Source organism: Nyctereutes procyonoides, unplaced genomic scaffold (genome assembly GCF_905146905.1).
Source record: "Nyctereutes procyonoides isolate TBG_1078 unplaced genomic scaffold, NYPRO_anot_genome, whole genome shotgun sequence".
Lineage (NCBI taxonomy): Eukaryota > Metazoa > Chordata > Mammalia > Carnivora > Canidae > Nyctereutes > Nyctereutes procyonoides.
This window is the reverse complement of record NW_026575037.1, coordinates 26,045,094-26,063,605: the sequence shown is the minus strand read 5'-3', so window position 1 is coordinate 26,063,605 and position 18,512 is coordinate 26,045,094. Positions and strand designations below refer to the sequence as shown.

General features: G+C 70.4%; 1 protein-coding gene across 1 annotated transcript; it reads right to left on the bottom strand.

Annotated features, from left to right (window-relative positions):
* Positions 1–1,427: 1,427 nt before the first annotated feature.
* On the bottom strand, positions 1,428–18,512 carry LOC129505758 (receptor-type tyrosine-protein phosphatase V-like). Its single transcript, XM_055319005.1, is given in 33 exon segments — positions 1,428–1,599; positions 1,707–1,842; positions 2,127–2,287; positions 2,381–2,491; positions 2,599–2,727; positions 2,859–2,935; positions 3,674–3,752; positions 4,060–4,219; positions 4,298–4,365; positions 4,496–4,631; positions 4,771–4,931; positions 5,565–5,687; positions 6,360–6,494; positions 7,216–7,292; positions 7,372–7,462; positions 7,571–7,664; positions 7,854–7,901; positions 7,982–8,105; positions 9,187–9,254; positions 9,715–9,925; positions 10,171–10,311; positions 10,597–10,878; positions 11,146–11,412; positions 11,569–11,832; positions 13,341–13,547; positions 13,550–13,612; positions 14,922–15,197; positions 15,331–15,534; positions 15,634–15,888; positions 16,641–16,904; positions 17,090–17,359; positions 17,946–17,985; positions 18,255–18,512. Coding segments are annotated over 33 exon segments (4,839 nt in total). The 5' UTR covers positions 18,312–18,512; the 3' UTR covers positions 1,428–1,539.

The window sequence follows — 18,512 nt, the reverse complement described above, 5'->3', positions numbered from 1 at the left end:
CTCGCTCCTGCCCCCCCACCCCCGGCCCAGGCCTCGGGGCTGCACAGCTCCCCACCCCGACCCGAAGCTCCACTTGGGGCCGGGCCCTGACGCCGATGAGCCGCCCAGGAAGGCCAGAGAAGACCAGAGATGATCCTGGCTCCCGCCACCGGACAGACCCACGGATGCCCGCCGGCCCTGCTTCCGGCCTCACTCCTCCCGAGCGTGGCTCCATTCCGCTGCTCCCGTGCGAGGGGCCAGGACTGCAAAGACCACTGTTGAGGCCCGTGTCAACCTCCGCAGCTGCCCTCGTGGCGGGCTTGGGGCGCTCAGGGCTAGTGTCCAGCCAGCTGGACCGTCACCGTGGGGCTAACCTCTGGGACTCCCCATGAGCACAGCTTAGAAGAGGACGTGATGTCCATACCCCCTGGGGGGGCACCAGAGAAGGCTCCGAGGGGGCAGGGAGCCCCGCCTCCGTGCCCCTTCTCCAACCAGGCCTGAGAAAGGCCTCTCGGGCCTTGGCCCCTTGCGCTCTACCAGGAATGCGGGTTGGCCAGTGGGACCTCCGCCTTCCCTTCCCATTTGGGGACCTACCCGCCTTTCGGGCCTCCTGCTCTGATTTGCCCAGGCCCTCTCTGTGCCCCCACGCACCCCCAGGGTCCTGCGCAGGGACCACTGGTGTCCAGCATCAGGCTCCTTGCCATCCCAAATCGTGCAGCCGGGTCAGGGAGTCAGGCAGGAGCGCCGAGGCCGTGTCGTGTCACGCGGTGCAGGGTTCACCGACGTGAGTGCCACCGGCTGCTTTCTCCTGGGTCCTCACCCCCTCCTGTTTCCGGTTTCTCCTGGTTTTTCTCACCTCCCAAATTCCCTGCTGCTCTCCCCCTCCCTCCCTCCCTCCCTCCTATGGCGGAGGGCACGAGGTGGGGAGCCGAGGAGCAGAGAAGACTTGGCAGCTGTGCCCGAGGAGCAGCCTCCCACGAAGTGACAAAGCCCCTGGTCTCTCCTGTGTCCGGTGCGGTGTGGCTGCAGCGCCAGCAGCCCCGCGGGGAACCCCGGGGACACTGGCAGGTAGACACGGCTGGGGATGGCAGGAGAAGGGAAGAGGGTGGGGCAGGGGAACCCTGAGCAACTGGAGCTCTGAAGCTGGGGCCCCCAAGACACGAGAGACCTGAGTCTAAGGCCACTGGAAAACTGGAAGATGGGGTGCTGGGGGCTGCTCCCCAGGAAAGCCGTCAGCACGGGGGCCTGAGCCGGCCACCCCGGCCACACCCCACCCTGCTCAGGGCTGCCTGCCGACCGGGACCTTGCACCGCGCCCCATGTCCTGCACGTCCTGGAGGCCGCTTCCTTCCTCCCGGGAGGGTGGACGCACGGAACACACTCAGCCTCAGCCTCGACCACGCTCTTTATTCCTCACTTCGGGCCCTGCCCGGCACGGAGCCCGGCGTGCAGGCTGCCCCCCCGGGAAGCCGGGCCCCGGAAGGCTTGCCGAGGCCGCCCGTCCCCGCACGCCGGGCCCAGACCTCTGCTGCTCCCGCGCAGCACGGCGACCAGCGCCGACTCAAGGCAGCCCGTCCCGGAGCGCGCTGTTCAGACAGTGGTAGAGGTCCATGTACTGCTCCTGGGGGGGACGCGGGGTCAGGAGCTGCGCCTGCCTCCTAGAACCTTCCCTGCCACCTCCTCCCACCCCGTGTCCCTGCCCACCACCAAGCCCTGGTGGCCACTCACCAGCGTTGGCGTCATGAGGCCACAGGCCTGTGACTGCTGCAAGACCACACTGAAAACGTCCACGGTGCACTCCGCGCCCGCCTGCTGCAGCAGCTGGTCCAGGGCCAGGAAAGTGCCCAGCTGGGCCACACCCCTGCTGCAATTGACCTCGAGTTGGATGGGGTGCCAGGGCGGGCGGGGGGCAGAAGGGCAGAGGAGGCTGGGGTACACAGATATATGGGGACACCAGGCACCTGGCGAGCCTGGGAGTGGGGGGGTAAATCCCTAAAAGATGTCATATGGCCAGAAGCCATCAGGGCAGAGCGAGGAGGAAGGTGGGAGCCCTGGGCAACTGTGTCCTTTTGCTCCATGACCCAAGCTGGGCTCAGTGGGCAGTGAGGGGCGCGGGCACCCACTCCCCCAGCCCTTGTCCAGCAGCACCTGCAGTGGCTGAGCAGGGTCCCCGGCTTCGTCCTGTCCCGAGAGCAGCACTGGCCCACGGCAGCCAGGAAGGGCAGCAGGGTGGTGGCAGGGAGCTCACGCCCCGGCTCCCAGCACGGGAACAGCAGTCTCTGCACCTGCCTCTCCTTCCCGCTCTCCCCCTGGGTGCAAAGACACTGGCGCTGGTGCAGGGAGGAGCAGCGGGACGACCGGCCACACAGCCCCCGCCCCCACGCTGTGGCCCCAACACCTACGTGCGTGACCCTCAGGAGGGTGCAGGGCCAGCCCGCTGTGACGCTCTCCGCCACCCACTGCACCGTCACTGTGTCTGTGACAATGGGCTGCGTCTCCGAGGGCCAGGACTGCTGTGAGCCGGACGTGGGGGTGCTCAGGCGGCTCTCCAAGCTCCCTGCCTGCGCGGTCCCCTGCCCCGCCCCCATACCTGAGCCCTCCCGCCCTCTGCCCCCCTCACCTGCTCCCAGGTGTCGGGCGGGCACAAGGAGACCAGCACATGGGCTCCGTGCTCCCACACCAGCTCCCAGAGCTCCTCGGGCCCCGCGGGGCCGGTCACCACAACGTGGTCGTGGCCGGAAGGGCCGCCCTGCAGAGCACAGCCCGTTGGCTCCCAGGAACTGAGGGTGCCCCCTGCACGGCGCAGCTCCAGGGCCCCCAGAGCTCCCGCCCAAGAAGCTCCAATGATGGGGCAGGGGCAAGGACAGGGCAGTGTCTCACAGGGAAGAGCCAGGCTTCCAGCATCTCGCTAGTGGGGCTTTCCTTGGCTGGGGAAAACCGCAGGTGGGAACAGTCACCTGAGGGGACGCAAGGGGGTGAGGCTGTGGGAGCTGTGCCCAGGCCAGGTGTCCCCCCCAGGCCAGGTACCCCCCATTCACACTGCCCCCCTCCAGGCATGCTACCCCCCAGGCCCACTGCCCCCCCAGCCCGGGTGTTCCCCAGGCATGCTACCCCCCTGGCACACTGCCCCCCCAGCCCAGGTGTCCCCCAGGCATGCTACCCCCCTGGCACACTGCTCCCACTCCAGGCATGCTGCCCCCCCAGGCCCGCTGCCCCCAGGCCCACTGCCCCCCCAACCTGGGTGTCCCCCAGGCATGCTACCCCCTAGGCACACTGCTCCCACTCCAGGCATGCTGCCCCCCCAGGCCCACTGCCCCCAGGCCCACTGCCCCCCCAGCCTGGGTGTCCCCCAAGCATGCTACCCCCCAGGCCCACTGCCCCCCCAGCCCAGGTGTCCCCCAGGCATGTTACCCCCCTGGCACACTGCTCCCACTCCAGGCATGCTGCCCCCCCCAGGCCCACTGCCCCCCCAGCCCAGGTGTCCTCCAGGCATGCTACCCCCCAGGCACACTGCTCCCACTCCAGGCATGCTGCCCCCCCAGGCCCTCTGCCCCCCAGGCCCACTGCCCCCCCAGCCTGGGTGCCCCCCAGGCATGCTACCCCCCAGGCACACTGCTCCCACTCCAGGCATGCTGCCCCCCCCAGGCCCGCTGCCCCCCAGGCCCCCTGACCCCCTCTGGCGGCGGGGCGCTCACGCGGCACCGTGCTGTGCTGCTCGCGGCCGGCAGGGGGCGCGGGAGAGTCGGCGTCGTCCCGGAGGGCGCGCTGCAGGAGCTGGGGGCGCGGGCGGCCGTGAGCGGGGGCGGGGCGGGGACGCGGACGGGGACGGGGGCGGGGACGGGGGCGGGGACGCGGACGCGGACGCGGACGGGGACGGGGGCGGGGACGCGGACGGGCGGGGGACGGGGGACGGGGCGGACGCGGGGGACGGGGACGGGGGCGGGGACGCGGACGGGGGGGGGGGGACGGGGACGGGGGCGGGGACGCGGACGGGGACGGGGGCGGGGACGCAGACGGGGACGGGGACGGGGACGGGGGCTCCCGCCCTGGGGTCCCCGCCCCGCGCCCGCCCCGCGCGCACCGCGTACTCCCGCAGGAAGCCGGCGTTGGCGTGGGCGGCCCCCCGCGCGCAGGCCTCGGCCAAGCGGCTCACGGCGATGGGCTGCGACCCGGGGGCGCGGGCGGCGGGCGGCGCGCTGGGGGCTCCGCGGCTCCCGCTCGCCGTCCCGTCGGCCCCGGCCCTGCACACCGCGGGGCGTCGGTGGGGGGGAGGGCACGGCCGGCGCCCCCGCCCGCGGGACCCCGGGGCGGCCGCTCACTCGGACGGCTCCGGCGGCCCTTCCACGGCCTTGCGCAGGAGGCAGCGGTGCAGGAACACGTACTGGCTCTGCAGGGGGGAGGCGGGCAGGGGGGAGGCGGGGGCCGCTCAGGGGTGCGCCCAAGGGAGGCCCGGCGCACCAGCCCCGCCCCGCCGCGCCCCTCCGCGCCCCGCCCCCCCCGCCCCCACCCCTGCTCACCGGGGTCTGGATCATGAGCGGCCGGTGCAGCCGCAGCGCGTACACCGCGTGGAACACGTCCGCCGCGCGCTCCTCCTGCAGCTGCTGGAGCAGCCGCCACAGGGCCACGAAGGTGCCGGTGCGGCCCACGCCCGCGCTGCGGGGAAGCGGGCGCCGTGTCCGCGGGGGGCGGGGGGCGGGGCCCTGAGCCCGTCCCCCTCCCGCCCCCTCCCGCCCCCTCCCGCCCCGCGCCCGTCCCCCTCCCGCCCCCTCCCGCCCCGCCCGCCCCGCCCCACCTGCAGTGCACCAGCACCGGGCCGAGGCCCCGCGTGGCCCGCGCCCGCTCCCGGGCCAGCTGGACGAAGGCGAGCAGGGCGCCGGGGGCCTCGGGGACGCCGTGGTCGGGCCACGCGGTGAAGTGCAGCTGCGTCACCGTCCGCGGCTGCCGCTGGGCCCGCTGAGCCGGCGGCAGGAGCAGGGGCCTGACCTGGGGCCGACCCCGGGGCCTGCCTGCGCTCGGCCCAGCCTCTTCCCGGTCCTCCCCGCTCCCTCCAGGGCGTGCACCCGAAGCCCCAGGCCTCAGAGGCCGTGATCCCCCCCCCCCGCCCTCTGCACCCCCAGGACTCCCGCCGCGCCCCACTCCCCGCTCCTGCCCCCGCCAGGCCTCGGGGTGCACGGCTGGGCCAAGACGCCCCCACCCCCCCACCCCCGGGGCTCCACTTGGGGCCGGGCCCTGACGCCCTGAGCCGCCCAGGAAGGCCAGGACGGTCACCGCCCCCTGCGCAGGGGCCACTCCGCGCTGCAGCCCCGCGGGGAGTCTGGCCTGGGGCCGGGCACGGGGGCGAGGCGGGTCCCTGGCTCTCCTGCCCCGGTGAGCGGTTGTGCCCACCCAGCAGGGCCGAGACCACGAGGGCTGCGGGGAAGCTGCCTCAGGGCTCTACGCTTCACCCGGATAAAACTAACGTCCCCGCGGCCCCCCTGCCCTCCCTGCCCGACTCCTCAGGGCGCGGCTGTGAGCCAGCAGTTCTCGGAAGGCCCCAGGCCAGGGCACCCAGAGTGTCCCCCCCACCCATCCCCCCCGGGCACGCACGTGCTGCAGCTGGAATTCCCGCTTGGTCCACTCGTCCTCGGGCTCCTCGGCCAGCAGGTGGACCGTGATGTGGCCGTGGGTGACGGGGGTGGAGCCCACGGGCCAGTAATGCTCACACAGCACCTAGGGCCAGAGGCACGGAGCAGAGGGGTGGCTGTGGGCCCTCGCCTGGTCACTGCCACCCTCTGGTTTACCGGGACCACCCTTCCCAGCCAGCTTTCCGGTCTCTGCCACCTGCTGAAGTCCTGCTCTCGGCACCAAGCCAGCTCCGCGCTGCCTCATCCAGAAGCCCCTCTCCTCCGCTGGCCCCGGCACCATCACCCCCACACCTGCCGTATGACCCGTGGGGTCCCAGGCAGCTGCTGGGCTCCTTTGCAAAACTGGGCGGCTCTATTTAGGGCTGCGTGGCCTCGCCGCAGCGCGCCAGCTGGAGGACAGACCCGGCAGGGGCTCTCTCTGCCCAGGGCCCCACATCGCACAGCGCACGGAGGAGACGTCCCCCGGGCTCGTTGGCGACAGCGTGCAGAACGTCCTCTCTCTGCTGCCCGCCCCGCGGCCGGCCATGCCCCGTTCTCCTAACCCCCTTGCCCGCCTCTGCCTACAGCGAGAGCACGTGGACACACTGAGCGACGGCAGAGGTCAGAGGACACAGAGTCAACCTGGGAGCTTGAGTGCCAGTCCCTGCCCCGGTGGCCCCGGGGACCCCACCCGCCTCCGGGCCTCTCCCGCCTGGCCGCCTTCGCAGACCGGGCTGCACGTGTGCCACCTGGTGGCCAAGCCGCAGGGCCCGCTCACCCGGCCGTTCTCCATGCCCACTGTCAGCATGACGATGACGTGGACCTGCTGCTCCCACACCAGCCGCCAGAAGTCCTCCACGGTCTTCTTGAGAGGCCCCTGGGTGGCAATAAACTCCTGCGGGTCGGTGTAGCCCTGTGGGCGGAAGACGGGGACATGCTGATTGGGGACACCTTGGTCCCCAGGCCCCACCGAGCACACGGCAGTAAACGTCCCTTGAACGACGTGCAGGAGTGAGGGTGCTGTGCCCACACCGTGCAAACGCAGGAGCACCGGGCGCTCAAGCCAGGAGGGTGGCTGCACAGACGCCACCGCCGCCACGGCCGCCGTCCCGGCACGACCCTGGAGGGCCCAGAAACCCCTCCGCGGGAATAACAAGGTCCTAACGTGCAGCGTTCCCAGCGCAACCTCCTCACCAGCCCTTCTCAGTCCAAACTCCGTGTTTCTTCGTGTTTCTTCCGTCCTCAGAAACCTTCGCCACACCCAGACCCTCCCACCCGTGTCCTCCGGCTGTCCTTTCCGCCCTACACCCTTCCCCTCTTCCATCTCTTATCAGAACTGCGCATCCTTCAAGAGATTACGTGTCCCTTCCTCCCGGAAGCCCTTCTTGATTCGCCAGGTAGGCTTCCTCTCTCCTTCCACGCTTGTGCCCTCGGCATGGCGCTTGTCACGCTGAGTGGTACGTGTGACACACACATGCGTGAACGCGTGGGCACACCCGCGCACACACGGCGGGCTCCCTCGAGGGCGAGGCTGCGGGTCAGCAGCGCCAGGGCCCGGCGCACGCGAGGCCCTCCACGAAGGGCTCGGCCCCCAGGCACACACGCCCACAGACGGCCCCGCAGGTGGCCCTTACCGGGATGAAGCTGGCGTTGATGTAGTCGGAGTGGGGCTCCCCGTCCAGCTGGCTCAGCCTGACCCGGGAGTGGTCATCTGCGGGGGAAGCTGTGCGCTCGGTGCCCGGGCCAGGCCAAGCCCCGCGCCCCTGCCCAGCCCGGCGCCCGGCGCTCACAGGGCAGCACGTGCGGGTAGCGGTTCTTGGTGGCATTGGCAGGGTGCTCGGCCTCCAGCCTGGGCTGCTCCTTGCCCACCTCCTTCAGCTCCTGCGGAGATCGGGGCGGCTGGGTGCTGAGGCCCACCCACCTCTCCCCGCGGCAGGGCCTCGGGGCCCGGCTCCTCTCGCCCCGAGCTCAGGGCCGCAGAGGCCTCACCTCGAACTCCTGAAAGAAAGCCTGGTGAGCGTGGGCGCTCTTGGCCTCGTAGCTCTGCCGGAAGCTCTGGATGGGGATGGGCCGGTGGGTCCGCCTGGCGGGAGAGGGAGGAGGTGGGCCTGGGGGGCCGGGGGCCCCGGGGAACAGCCCGCCCTGAGCTGGGGGACAGAGCATGGCCTCGGCCCTGGTGCCACCCCCCCCCACGTGCACCCGTGGCCACGCCCAGCCCTGCAGGGTCACAGGGGCTCCCGGGGGTGCGGCCGAGGCGGGCAGCCGCGCTCACCGCAGGTTGTAAGGGGTCAGCTCTTGGGAAAACCGATTCTTGTCCGCCCTGCGGAGGACGAAGAGGCGTGTGGGAGGAGCCCGGCCGCGGCGGGGACCTCGTGGGGCGGCAGCCGTCCCCCCACTCACCTCCGGGCCTTCGCCCTCCACCAGCACAGCAGGCCCAGCGCGGCGGCGCCGAGGCAGCAGCCCGCCAGGAGGCCCACGGCCGCGGGCAGGGGCACGGCCGCCCTGGAGATGCCTGCGCGGGGCTCTGTGGACGCAAACGGGGGCTGTCGGGCCGCGTCCCTCCACCCGCGGTCGCTGTCCCCTGGGGCCGCACGGTCACCGCCCACCTCCGCAGCCCCATATCCCAGCCCAAGGCCGGAGGCCGGCAGTGGACGCCAGCAAGGTCGCCCCACAGGGCACCGGGAGCCCCGGTCCCCGGCCTGCCTCCAGGGGACCCCAAACGCTCCCCCCGATACCCCCAGGGCGGGCCGGGCCCTGGTGCCCTGGACCGTCTCCAACCACACCGTCCAGTCGGGCAGCTGCTAGCCGCGGGAGCCACTGGGTGCCTGAACCGCCACTGCAGGAGGTAAGATTTGCCGTAAGGAGCTCAAAGAGGGGTGCCCGGGGGCTCCGGGGTCCGGCGTCTGCCTTCGGCCCAGGGCGTGCCCCCAGGGTCCTGGGATCGAGTCCTGCACCGGGCTCCCCGCAGGGAGCCTGCTTCTCCCTCTGCCTGGGTCTCTGCCCCTCTCTGTGTCTCTCAGGAATAAATAAAATCTTTAAAAAAATTTTTTTTCAAAAAAAGGATTTCAAAGACTTAGTAATACAAAATAATGTAAAGTATCTCGTTAATAATTCTTAAGATTGGTCGCGTGTGGGCATGACAATGTGCTTACTGTCTCAGTCTAATAAAACGTGAGAGAAATTCATGTCGCCTGTTCACTTTCGCCCGCGGGCCGTAGCTCCCCCCCCCCCCAAGGAACCTGAGGACCGGACGGTGCACGCTCGCGGCTTGCTCCTGCCTCCCTGGACGGTGCCGTTGCAGAGCCTCGGTGGCCCGGGAGCCGCGGCCCGTTGCAGGGCCACGCAGGAAGGTAGGGCGATCGTGGAGGGACCAAGCCCGAACCCCTCGGCCTCTGCCCGCCCGGGCCGCGCCTGGTGCCCGGAGCACCTGTGTCACTGGCCCTGGGTCCCCGGCTCCGCCGGGCAGGACACGCTCCCTCCCTGGAGCCCAAGCTCAGTCCCTCCTGCTGCTGGTCGGGGCTGAGCCCCAGAAGGCGGGCGGGCAGTTGCGGCAGCACCCTTGCCCTCCCCGGGGCCCACCGGAGCCCTCGCCAGTGCCCACCTACCCGAGAAGGCGGAGAAGGAGAGGATGGTGTCGGGAGGGCTGCGTCTGGTAAAGGCCACAACGCTGAACCTGCGGCAGCGACACCGGAGCCTCTGCTGGGGAGGGCGGGGAGGAAGGCAAAGTCCCTTCCAAACCACGGGGTCCCGGGCGGTGGACACTCGAGTAGTGACCGCCCCTCGCCTGTTGAGGGGCCACGTGCCACGTACCCCCGACTGCACAACCGGCCGCCCCTGACTCCCCCAGCTCTTGCCCTTCCGGACGGCAAGAGGCCCCCGAAGCAGGTGCCCACACGCCGAGGCAAGCTGAGACGGAGTCCGTCCCCACCCGCCCCGGCCTGGTGTTTTTCCCCCTCACAAAAGACCCACGTAGCAGACGGGCGCTCCCTGTCTGCCTCGCCCCCGGGAGGCTCAGTCAGGGACCCTGCGGACCTCACGGACCGGCAGACGCATCTGTGGAGCCGATGTGCCAACAGCCCGTACTCCCGGGAGACTCCCAACGGCTTCGCCCTCCCTCCGGTCTCAGCCCTCACCGGTACCGGGAACCTGGCTTGAGCTGCCCGTTGCATATCCCCCGGGTCCGGCCGCAGTCCTCTGTGCCCACAGGCACCGTCCAGGATCTCGGCACGGCCCAGGGCCCCGGGTAGAAGGGGTTGGGGAGCAGGGCGGCCAGGTAGGAGTCCCGTCCTCCGTAGTAGTGGTCGTGCCACGTGTGGTTCAGGGCTTCCCGGGGCGGCCGACCCACTGCAGGGGAACAGGACGGGCCGGCGCAGATCGGCGGGCGGGCTGCGGCCTCGCTCCCCCGTTTCTCCCGCGGATGCCCAGCAGGCGTCGTGCCGCATCGGCCCCGTCTTCGAGAATGTTCCTGCTGCAGCGCTCAGGCTAGCCTCAGACATCTCGTCCTGCCGCTCCAGCGTGTGCAGCCCCCTCGCCCGTCCCACGCCAGGCAGGAGCCAGGGTGACCCCGTCCCCTCCGTCCCGGGACTCACGTGACAGGTTGGTGGTAGCGATGACGCCGTACCACTGAATCTGCCCGTCGTCCTTGCCAAACATCCCCCGTGTGATGAGCACGCCCATCCCCGCCTCGGGCTCCAGCTGGGGGGCTGCAGCTAAGTCCGGGGGGTGCCAGCCTGGGGACGGACGGGGCAGAGCCAGGGCCTAACCAGGAGCCAGCGGCCAAGGGCAGGTCACGTCCCTAGCACCTGTCACGATGCCTGGCAACCAGTGCCTGACGGGGACGAGGAAGGAAGAACCGGGACCCCCCACCCCCGGGGCCAGGGTGCCGGGCACAGGCTCAACGGCGTGCTGTGTGGATCAGGGCCAAAGCAAGGCTTGGGGGGACGGGGGAGCAACCCCCCAGTGGGCAGTGCTGGGGGAAGGCCCAGGGCGGCTCCGGAGGCCACGAAAGCGCTCACCCTCCGCAGAGGTGGCGCACAGCAGGGTGACCCCACGGCTGCGCAGACCGTTCCTGCCCAGCACGGTGAGGCCGAGGCGGTAGGACGTGGCAGGCAGCAGGCCGGGCAAGAGGAGAGCGTCCCCGGAGGTGCTGGCCTGGAAGACGAGGTGGGCGCGCCCCCCCACGGCCAGCTGCTCCGCCACCACCACACAGCTGTCCACGTCCCCCGCGGGCACCGTCCAGGTCAGGGCCAGGCCAGTGGCCTCGGGCTCACACTGCACATCCTCCACGGGGCCGGGCTCTGCGGGAATCAGAGATTCCTCACTGTGTGGGTGTCAGGACACCCCAAGAGGCTGGCGCTGGGGCAAAGGGGTGGGGCGCTGGCCCTTCGGACACACGACGCCCCCTCTGGCCCCGAGCACCCCTCTGGAGGAGCACGGGCAGCAGGGGCGGGAAGGCGCCCAGCGGGAGGGGCAGGGGCTCCACGCGGCGCAGGCAGCGCTGTGGCCTGGCCTCGGGCCTGCCCCCGGGGCTCCTGCATCCCCCCCCACAACACACAGCCACGTACCCACAGGCAGCACCACCGGGTGGGTGGCCGCCCGCAGCGGCCCCGCCTGGCACAGCACTGACAGGGAGAGATTGCGTCCAGGGGTGAGGTCCCTGAGCACCAGGCGGGCCTGGCCGAGCACCAGGGGCTGCGCCCAGGGGAGGCGCCCGGCCTCCGAGAGCTGGGCATGGCACGCCCCGTGCCCCAAGGGGCCGCTGGCCCAGGCCAGGGTGATTACGGCGCTGCCCGCCTGCATGGACACCAGCAGCTCGTTGGGCAGAAGCGGAGCTGTGGACGGAAGGGGAGCGGGTGAACCGGCGCGGGAGGCCAGGGGGCACCGACCGGGTGGGGCGAGACTGGAGGGGGCTGGGGGTGCATGGAGGCGGGGTTGGCAGGTGGACCTAAGGAGGGCCGGGGTCTGGGGTCTCTGCAGCCCCCACTCACAGGTCCAGCCCGAGGCAGTGGTGGCCGCCGAGAGGAGGAGCCCAGCCCGGGCGACGACCTCCACGTCGTACCGAGTGCCCGGGGCCAGCGCCGAGAAGCTGGTGCCACCCACCCCCGCCGCCAGGGTCCTGGAGCCCGCCAGGGCCCCCCCCAGGTACAGCGTCACCTGGTAGCCGTCGTGCACCCCGGGCGCAGGGACCCAGGACGCCCGGAGCTCGGTGGGGCCTTCGGTGGTCACGTGCACCAGGGGAGGGGCGCGGGGGGCTGCGGGGAGAGCCAGGTATGGCAAGGCTGAGCGGAAGGGAGGTGTTAGGGGCCGAACTCCGTGCCCCCGCAAATTCACCAAATTCACCCTGCCAGAGGGGGCGGTGGCCCCAGGTGGGCCAGGGTCTCCCTGCAAGAGCAGCGACAGCAGCGCACAAGCTCACCCAGCATCGCACTCACCAGTTACTCCCCCTCCACCCCCCACCACCCCTGTGGGAGGCAGGGGCTGCCCCCCGCTGCTCCCGACTTAAACCCACTGCGTCTTCCAGCCCCAGGCCCTGTAGGCTGCTGCTTCTAAAGGCCCCCACGTGGGGCACCTAGGGGGCTCAGGGCATGACCCCGGGGGCCCGGGATCGAGTCCTGCATCGGGCTCCCCGTAGGGAGCCTGCTTCTCCCTCTGCCTCGGTTTCTGCCTTCCTCTCTGGCTCTCAGGAATAAATAAAGTTTTCAGAAAATAATAATAAATAAAGGCCCCCACGTGACGGGCAGGTCCTTAAGGGCAGGCACTGTCTGGGGCCCCTTCACCCTCAGCTGGAGCCTGGGCCCTGGAGTCACAGAAGCCTGGCCCAGTCATCGAGTCAACATCTCCTTTGCAAGTGGGGGAAACTGAGGCTCAGAGGCTCGCTCTGGAGACTGAGCCTCGGCTAGCACCCGGGTCTCCTGCCTGAAGCTCTTTCCAGCTTCCCCCGAAGCCTGCCTGAGGTCACGTGGTCCCTGGGAGGAGGGGGGTGCGGGGAGTCACCACACGGGAGAAGGACGAGCTGAGGGTGGGGGCAAGGACGAGCTGAGGGAGGCTCCAGCAAAAAGGGGGCACCCAGGCCAGTGTGACGGGGGCTTCCAAACCCGGCTCTAGGGCCCTGGAGGCTTCAGGGAGCGGGAGAGGACCCCCCGTGCGATGCTCAGCGAGCCCTGCGCGCCGTCCCCGCCAGCCCGGCACCCGCCCCGCGCCCCTGGACAGCAGCGAGCAGCAAGGAGCAGAGACCGGGTCACAGTGTCGGAAAGGGAACCCCGGCTCCCCGTAGGGCTAGGAGCCCAGGGCAAGTGAGGGGACTATCTGTGCCTTAGTTTCTCAAATATGAAAGGGACAGAGCCGTAGAGTCCGCCTGCGAGGCTGGTTGTCTTGAGGAGGAAATGGGAGACCACGGGGAGGCCCGAGCAGAGGACCCGTGAGCCTGAGTCGCTGCGGCTATTACCCGGCCTGGGGGGAGGCAGGGGGGGGTCAGCGGGGTGTTGGAGCCTGGGTCCTGCCTGGGTCTCCCTGGCCACGCGAGAGTGGAGGGGGGCATGCCCTGGCCGCTGAGCGAGGGCACCCCCCGGGGTCTGCCCACCTTCTGGGATGCCCCGGGGTGGGGGACCCAGGTAGGGACGTGGGGACCCCGGTGCCTGGAGGTCCAGGAGCAACCCAGCCGCCGGCCCGCCCACAGATGGCAGAGTCGTCGCGGGGAACGCGTGGCCCGGGAACCCAAGCAGCACGGAGGCCGGGGAGGAAGGGTGTGCAGGGCACTCACGCGTCCAGCCCGTGGCGTTGGCGCTGCTGCTCTCGTCTGGGCCCCGCACGGTGACCAGCTGAACCAGAACCTCGGCGCCTGGGGGCAGCCGGGCCCAGGAGAAGTTCTGAGCCTCGGGGCCCAGAGTGTCCCTGCTTTCCAGAGTCAGGGGCCCCAGGCGGTAAAGCCGCAGCCGGAAGCCATCCCTGCCCCCGCGGGGGGCGCTCCCGAGGCGGTCAGGGCGGGGGGCCGGGTGGCGAGGCGCAGGCTCAGGTTGGCAGGAGGAGCAGGGACTGCAAGGTCAAGGCGGAGACACTCCTGGAGTGACCCACCTCCCCTGCCCCATCACCGGCACCCTCCTCCCTTTTCGGGCCAGCGTCCCGGGGGCTCCAGACACACTCCTCCAGGTGAGCCTCCCGCGGGGCGCCCGGGGCGCAGTCGTGTAAGCCTCGATTCCGGCTCAGGCCATGATCTCGGGGTTGAGAGCGGAGCCCCGTGGAGGCCGCACGCTAAGTGGGGAGCCTGCTAGAGAGTCCCCCTGTCCTCTGCTCCTCCCCACCCCACGTGCGCTGGCGCGTGCGCGCTCTCTGTCTCTGTCTCTGTCTCTGTGTCTCTGTCTCTGTCTGTCTCTGTCTCTCTATCTCTCTGTCTCTATCTCTCTGTCTCTCTGTCTCTGTCTCTATCTGTCTCTCTGTCTATCTCTGTCTCTGTCTCTTTGTCTCTCTGACTCTGTCTCTCTCTTTCTCTCTCTCTGTCTCAAATCTTTAAAAAAGAAAAAAGAAAACCACTTGAACAACACAGTCCCTGCCCTGATGCCTGCCCCCCACCTCGTCCCCACGCTGCGGCTCCTTGAGGGTGTGAGGTCTGGTCACAGGGTCCCCGCAAAACCCAGCACCTACTTCTTAAGGCCCTCCGGGCCCTGTCTCCAGCTCACCTGCTGGCATTCACTCCCTGCAAGCTCCGCCCTCCCCCTCTCTTCCCCCCTCCCCTCCCCTTCCCTCTCTCTCCCTCTCCCCCCACCCCAGGGCCTTGGCACGTGCTTAGCCTCTCCAGAAAGCCCTTCTCTGTCAGACTCAGACCCTAAGCTTCTCAGCTCACCCTCCTCCCTCTCCAGGAAGCCTTCCCTGACTCCCTACTCAGGTTGCCCTTCTGTGAGTCCTAAAACATTAGACGGAACCGCATAAAATTCCCAATAGTCATCAGTTTTAACCTATAAGAACACAGCTGGCGGCTCCAAATCCATACTGCGTATCCGCATCACGCGCTTACGTCTGTGGTGTGACGCGTAACAAGTGTGCGCCTGTGTATTCACATATCTCCTCTGACTGCTGTCGTCTTCCTTCCTAGACCGTCCTGCTCGTGAGTCTCAGCCTCAGCACCTAACCCCAAACCTAAACGATGGGAGGCGCTCATTAGATATCTGCTGAATAGGTGGACGGGTGGCTGGATGGCTGATCGGGTGGTAGGAGGCGGAGCACGCTTGCAAACAGATCCACGGCAGGCCCACCCTGATGCACACGCGACCCTCCGAGCCCAGAGAGGAAGCTGGGACCCCACGCCCACTGTCCTGCGCGGACCCGGGGGCTGCGGCCCAGGACTCACGGGTGCAGGCGCGGGTCCTCTGGGTGCTGGAGCGCAGGCTCCCTGCCCAGGTCCAGACGGACACGGTGTAGCAGGAGCCAGGCAGCAGGCCCCTCAGAGTCAGGCCCGAGCTCTCCGGCCCCACGTCCACCAGACCGCCCGGTGGCCTCTGGCTGCCCTCCTGATGCCAGGCGACCCTGTAGCCTTCCCGCGGCCCTGGGGCCGGGGCCCAGCCGATGGCCAGGTCAGAGGGGCTGCCCCTGCCGGTGACCTCCAGTGACCGCGGCGCCGGGGGCTCTGAAGGAGGGGCGGTTTGGTAAGGGGGGCATGGAGTGTGGCCCTGTGAGGCCGCTTCCCTCCTCCCCCGGTGACCCACCCCCAGCCGCAGGGTCCCACCCCGGGGTCAGGGGACACGGTGGCTGACGCTCACTCGTGTGGTCTGTGAGGTTCCGGGTAGTGTTTCTCAGAGACGAGGCGATGTCCACCCGGGAGTGGGCCCCAGGCGCTGGCCCCCCGGAGGTGCCGAGCGCGGTGGCAGGTGGCACAGAGATGTTTCCAGGAAGGCCCGGGGCCCCCTCGGTGTAGAGCAGCGGCAGCTCGGACCCATTGCTCTGCGCGGGCTGGGCCGCAGAGTCTGCAGAGGATGCAGCTTGTGGGGAGTGAGCACGCGGCTGCTTCTCCACGCAGGTGCCCGGGCAGGTGCCCCCTCCCATTCCCGGCAGCCCAGACTCACCAGGCAGCCAGGCGCTGGCCCGGGCCCAGGCGTCATAGGGCCCAGCCAGAGCCCCGAGCTCCAGAGTGTAGTGTCCAGGGGGCAGGGGCCCCGGGAACGTGGCGCGGAGGGCTCCCGGGCCCCGCGTGCTGTTCCTCTCCGCCGGCTCACTGAGCCTGAGCAGATAACCGTCCCGGGCACCGGGCCCTGCCCTCCAGCTTGCCCAGAGCGCCGCGGGCCGGGGCAGGAGCACCAGGTCCAGAGGGGCAGAGGGATCTGGGGGGACAGGATGCAAGTATGTGCAGAGCACCCACCCGGTGGGGACGAGACAGCCTGCCCCCCTCGCGCCGTCCTCTCCCCATGCACTAGGCCGCGCGACGGCCAGAGGCGGGCACCGCCACCCACCGCCACCTGCCATTCGGGGTGAATTCTGGGATCCGGCTGTGACAGCGTAACAGGAGTAACAGCTCGCCGGCGACCGAGCGTGGCCACGCCAGCAGGTCCTAGGCACCCCCCCACTGTGCTCGTGTGTACTCCCCTCAAGGCCACGAACTGAGTCACCACCGCCCCCTTTACCGAACCAGAAACAAACAGAGAAGGTAAGCGGTTTGCCCGGAGCCCCCGGCCAGGAGGGGCACCCGTGACGTTTGGAAGCTGCTCCACGGAGCGGTTGCTGCTCCCTCGACCGGGGCAGGATGGGGACGTCAGCCTGGGCTCCGCGGGCACCCAAGGCCACTCCCCAGCTGCTTGACCTCGGCCTGCTCTCCCAACCTCGGCTCCCTTCCCCCTACCACACGCTGGGGGCGACAGGACCGCGTTGGCACCGTGGCTGGCAAGGGGGGGAGTGATGGTGATGTCACACCACCATGGTTCTTCAGGTGGCCCCCCACCAGGCAGCAAGGGAGGCCGCTCCCCGCCCAGCCTCACCCCTTCCCACAGGATCCCGAAGGGGCCCCCCCACGTATCCCGCCCACTCGGCCAGAGAAGAGCTGGGAGCCTGTCCTGGCCCCCCTGCCCCCAGCACTCACAGGTCCACTTGGTGGCGTGGGGCCCCGCTGCCCGCCAGGGCCCGGCCACGGCGCAGAGCGTCAGCTCGTGGGGGGTGCCCGGGGAGAGGTGAAGGAAGGTGTGGCTGGAGACGCCGCGTCCGACCGCTGCAGTCACGTTGGTGCCGCCCAAGAGGTCTGTGAGCACCAGGAGGAGCCCGGCGGCCCCGGCCGAGTGGTTCCAGGAGGCGTGCAGGGCGCCGGCGCCCAGGGCACGCAGCAGCAGCTGGGGAGGGGACACGGGGGCTGGAAGAAGGTGGGGAGAGCAGAGTCAGGCCCCGAAGGGCCGTGGGGTGGGCGCCGGCGCCAGCCCTGGCGGTAGGAGAGCGGAAGCCCGGCTCTGCTGGGCCAAGGCGGCCCGTGCGGCTCTGGCCTGTCCCCGCCGCTCCCAGACCGGCTGCCGTCCGGGCCTCGCCAAGCGCCCGCCTTACCTGTCCACTGGCGGACGCTGCTCTTGGCCCGGGGGTCGCCGGCCCAGGTGGTGGCCTCCAGAACATACTCGCTGCCTGGCCGGAGGTCACTAAAAGTGTAGGACAGGGAGCCCGGTGGCACGGAGACGTTGCGCACCAGCGTCTGGGACTCCAGGTGGTAGAGGAGAAGGCGGCAGGCCCCCTGCTCCCCCGGGGCAGCAGCCCACGAGGCCTCGAGGCTGGACGGGCTCCCGGGGCTCCGGAGCTGCAGGTCGCGGACAGCGGCGGGGGCTGCGCAGAGGTGGGGAGAAGCGGCACGTCGGGACCAGAGGGGCCGCACCCCGGGGCCCCCGGGGCCTCTAGACGGGCGCCGTCCCAGCGTGGTCCTCGGAGAAGTTGCCCTCCTGGGCTCCCTGGTCCCTGGCCACCCTCCGGGACAGCCGCCTCCCGCTCGGCCCCCAGGCAGTGCCTGCACACCACTGGCCCCCGCCCGCAGGCCGCACAGCGGGGCTCCGTCCGCAGGGCCACAGGGCAGTCCCCGCCAGCAGGGAGCGACTTCCCGGCCCGGGGCCCGGAGCGCGGGCTGCGTAGGTGCGGGCCCGAGCGCTGCCCTTCTACAGCCCGGGGGACGCAAGCGGGTGAGGCCGAGGGCACGGCTGAACTTGTCTGGCCCCGGGGCTGCCCAGCTCAGAAAGAGGCTGGTCGGCCTCCCCTGGCCTCCCTCCAGGGAAAGGGGTGCATCCAGAGTCTCCCAATGCCCTCTCCTCTACAGGAGGGAAGGCAGGAAAAAGGGCCGGAGCGGAGGCCAAAGCTGGCATGGAGAAATCGACCCTGCGCCCCCGGACCTCCCGGACCCCCGCCCCGTGGAGACCCCTACCTCCTCTCCGTGTGTCTGGGCTCCCAGCCGGGGCGTCTCCCTGCAGGAGGGGGAGGAATGGGCAGGGGCTGTGGGGTCTGGGCCTCCGTGAAAGGCAGTGGGCCACAGGGTCAGGATCAGTGAGAGGGCCGTCCTGGGCCTGGCACTGCCCCAGAGAGGCCCCAGAGCCGCCCCACAGGCACAGCCAGCCTCGGAGTCAGCCAGGCACGGGGAGGCCATCTGGGGAGGGCGGCGGTGGGGCCCCGCAGACAGCCGGACAGGCCCCAGAGGAGGGAGCCCCCCGCCCCCCGCCCCCAGGGCCCACCGCACCTTGGCCAGGAAACCGCAGAGCCAGAGCAAGGCGGCAGACAGGACGGGGCACCTCATCCCGACGCTGTAAGGGAACGATGGAGGCAGCAGGGACGGCGCCAGGCCCCCCAACCCTCCCCTTGCCGCCTGGTGGGCAGGGGTGGAAGCAGGCGCAGGCGGCAGGCAGGTGGCCCAAGAGCAAGGGGCTGTCTCTGGACGCAGACCCTAAGCCCTCAGCCGCTCCTGCTCCGCAAGTCGCCCCCAGGGCCGGAGGGTGGA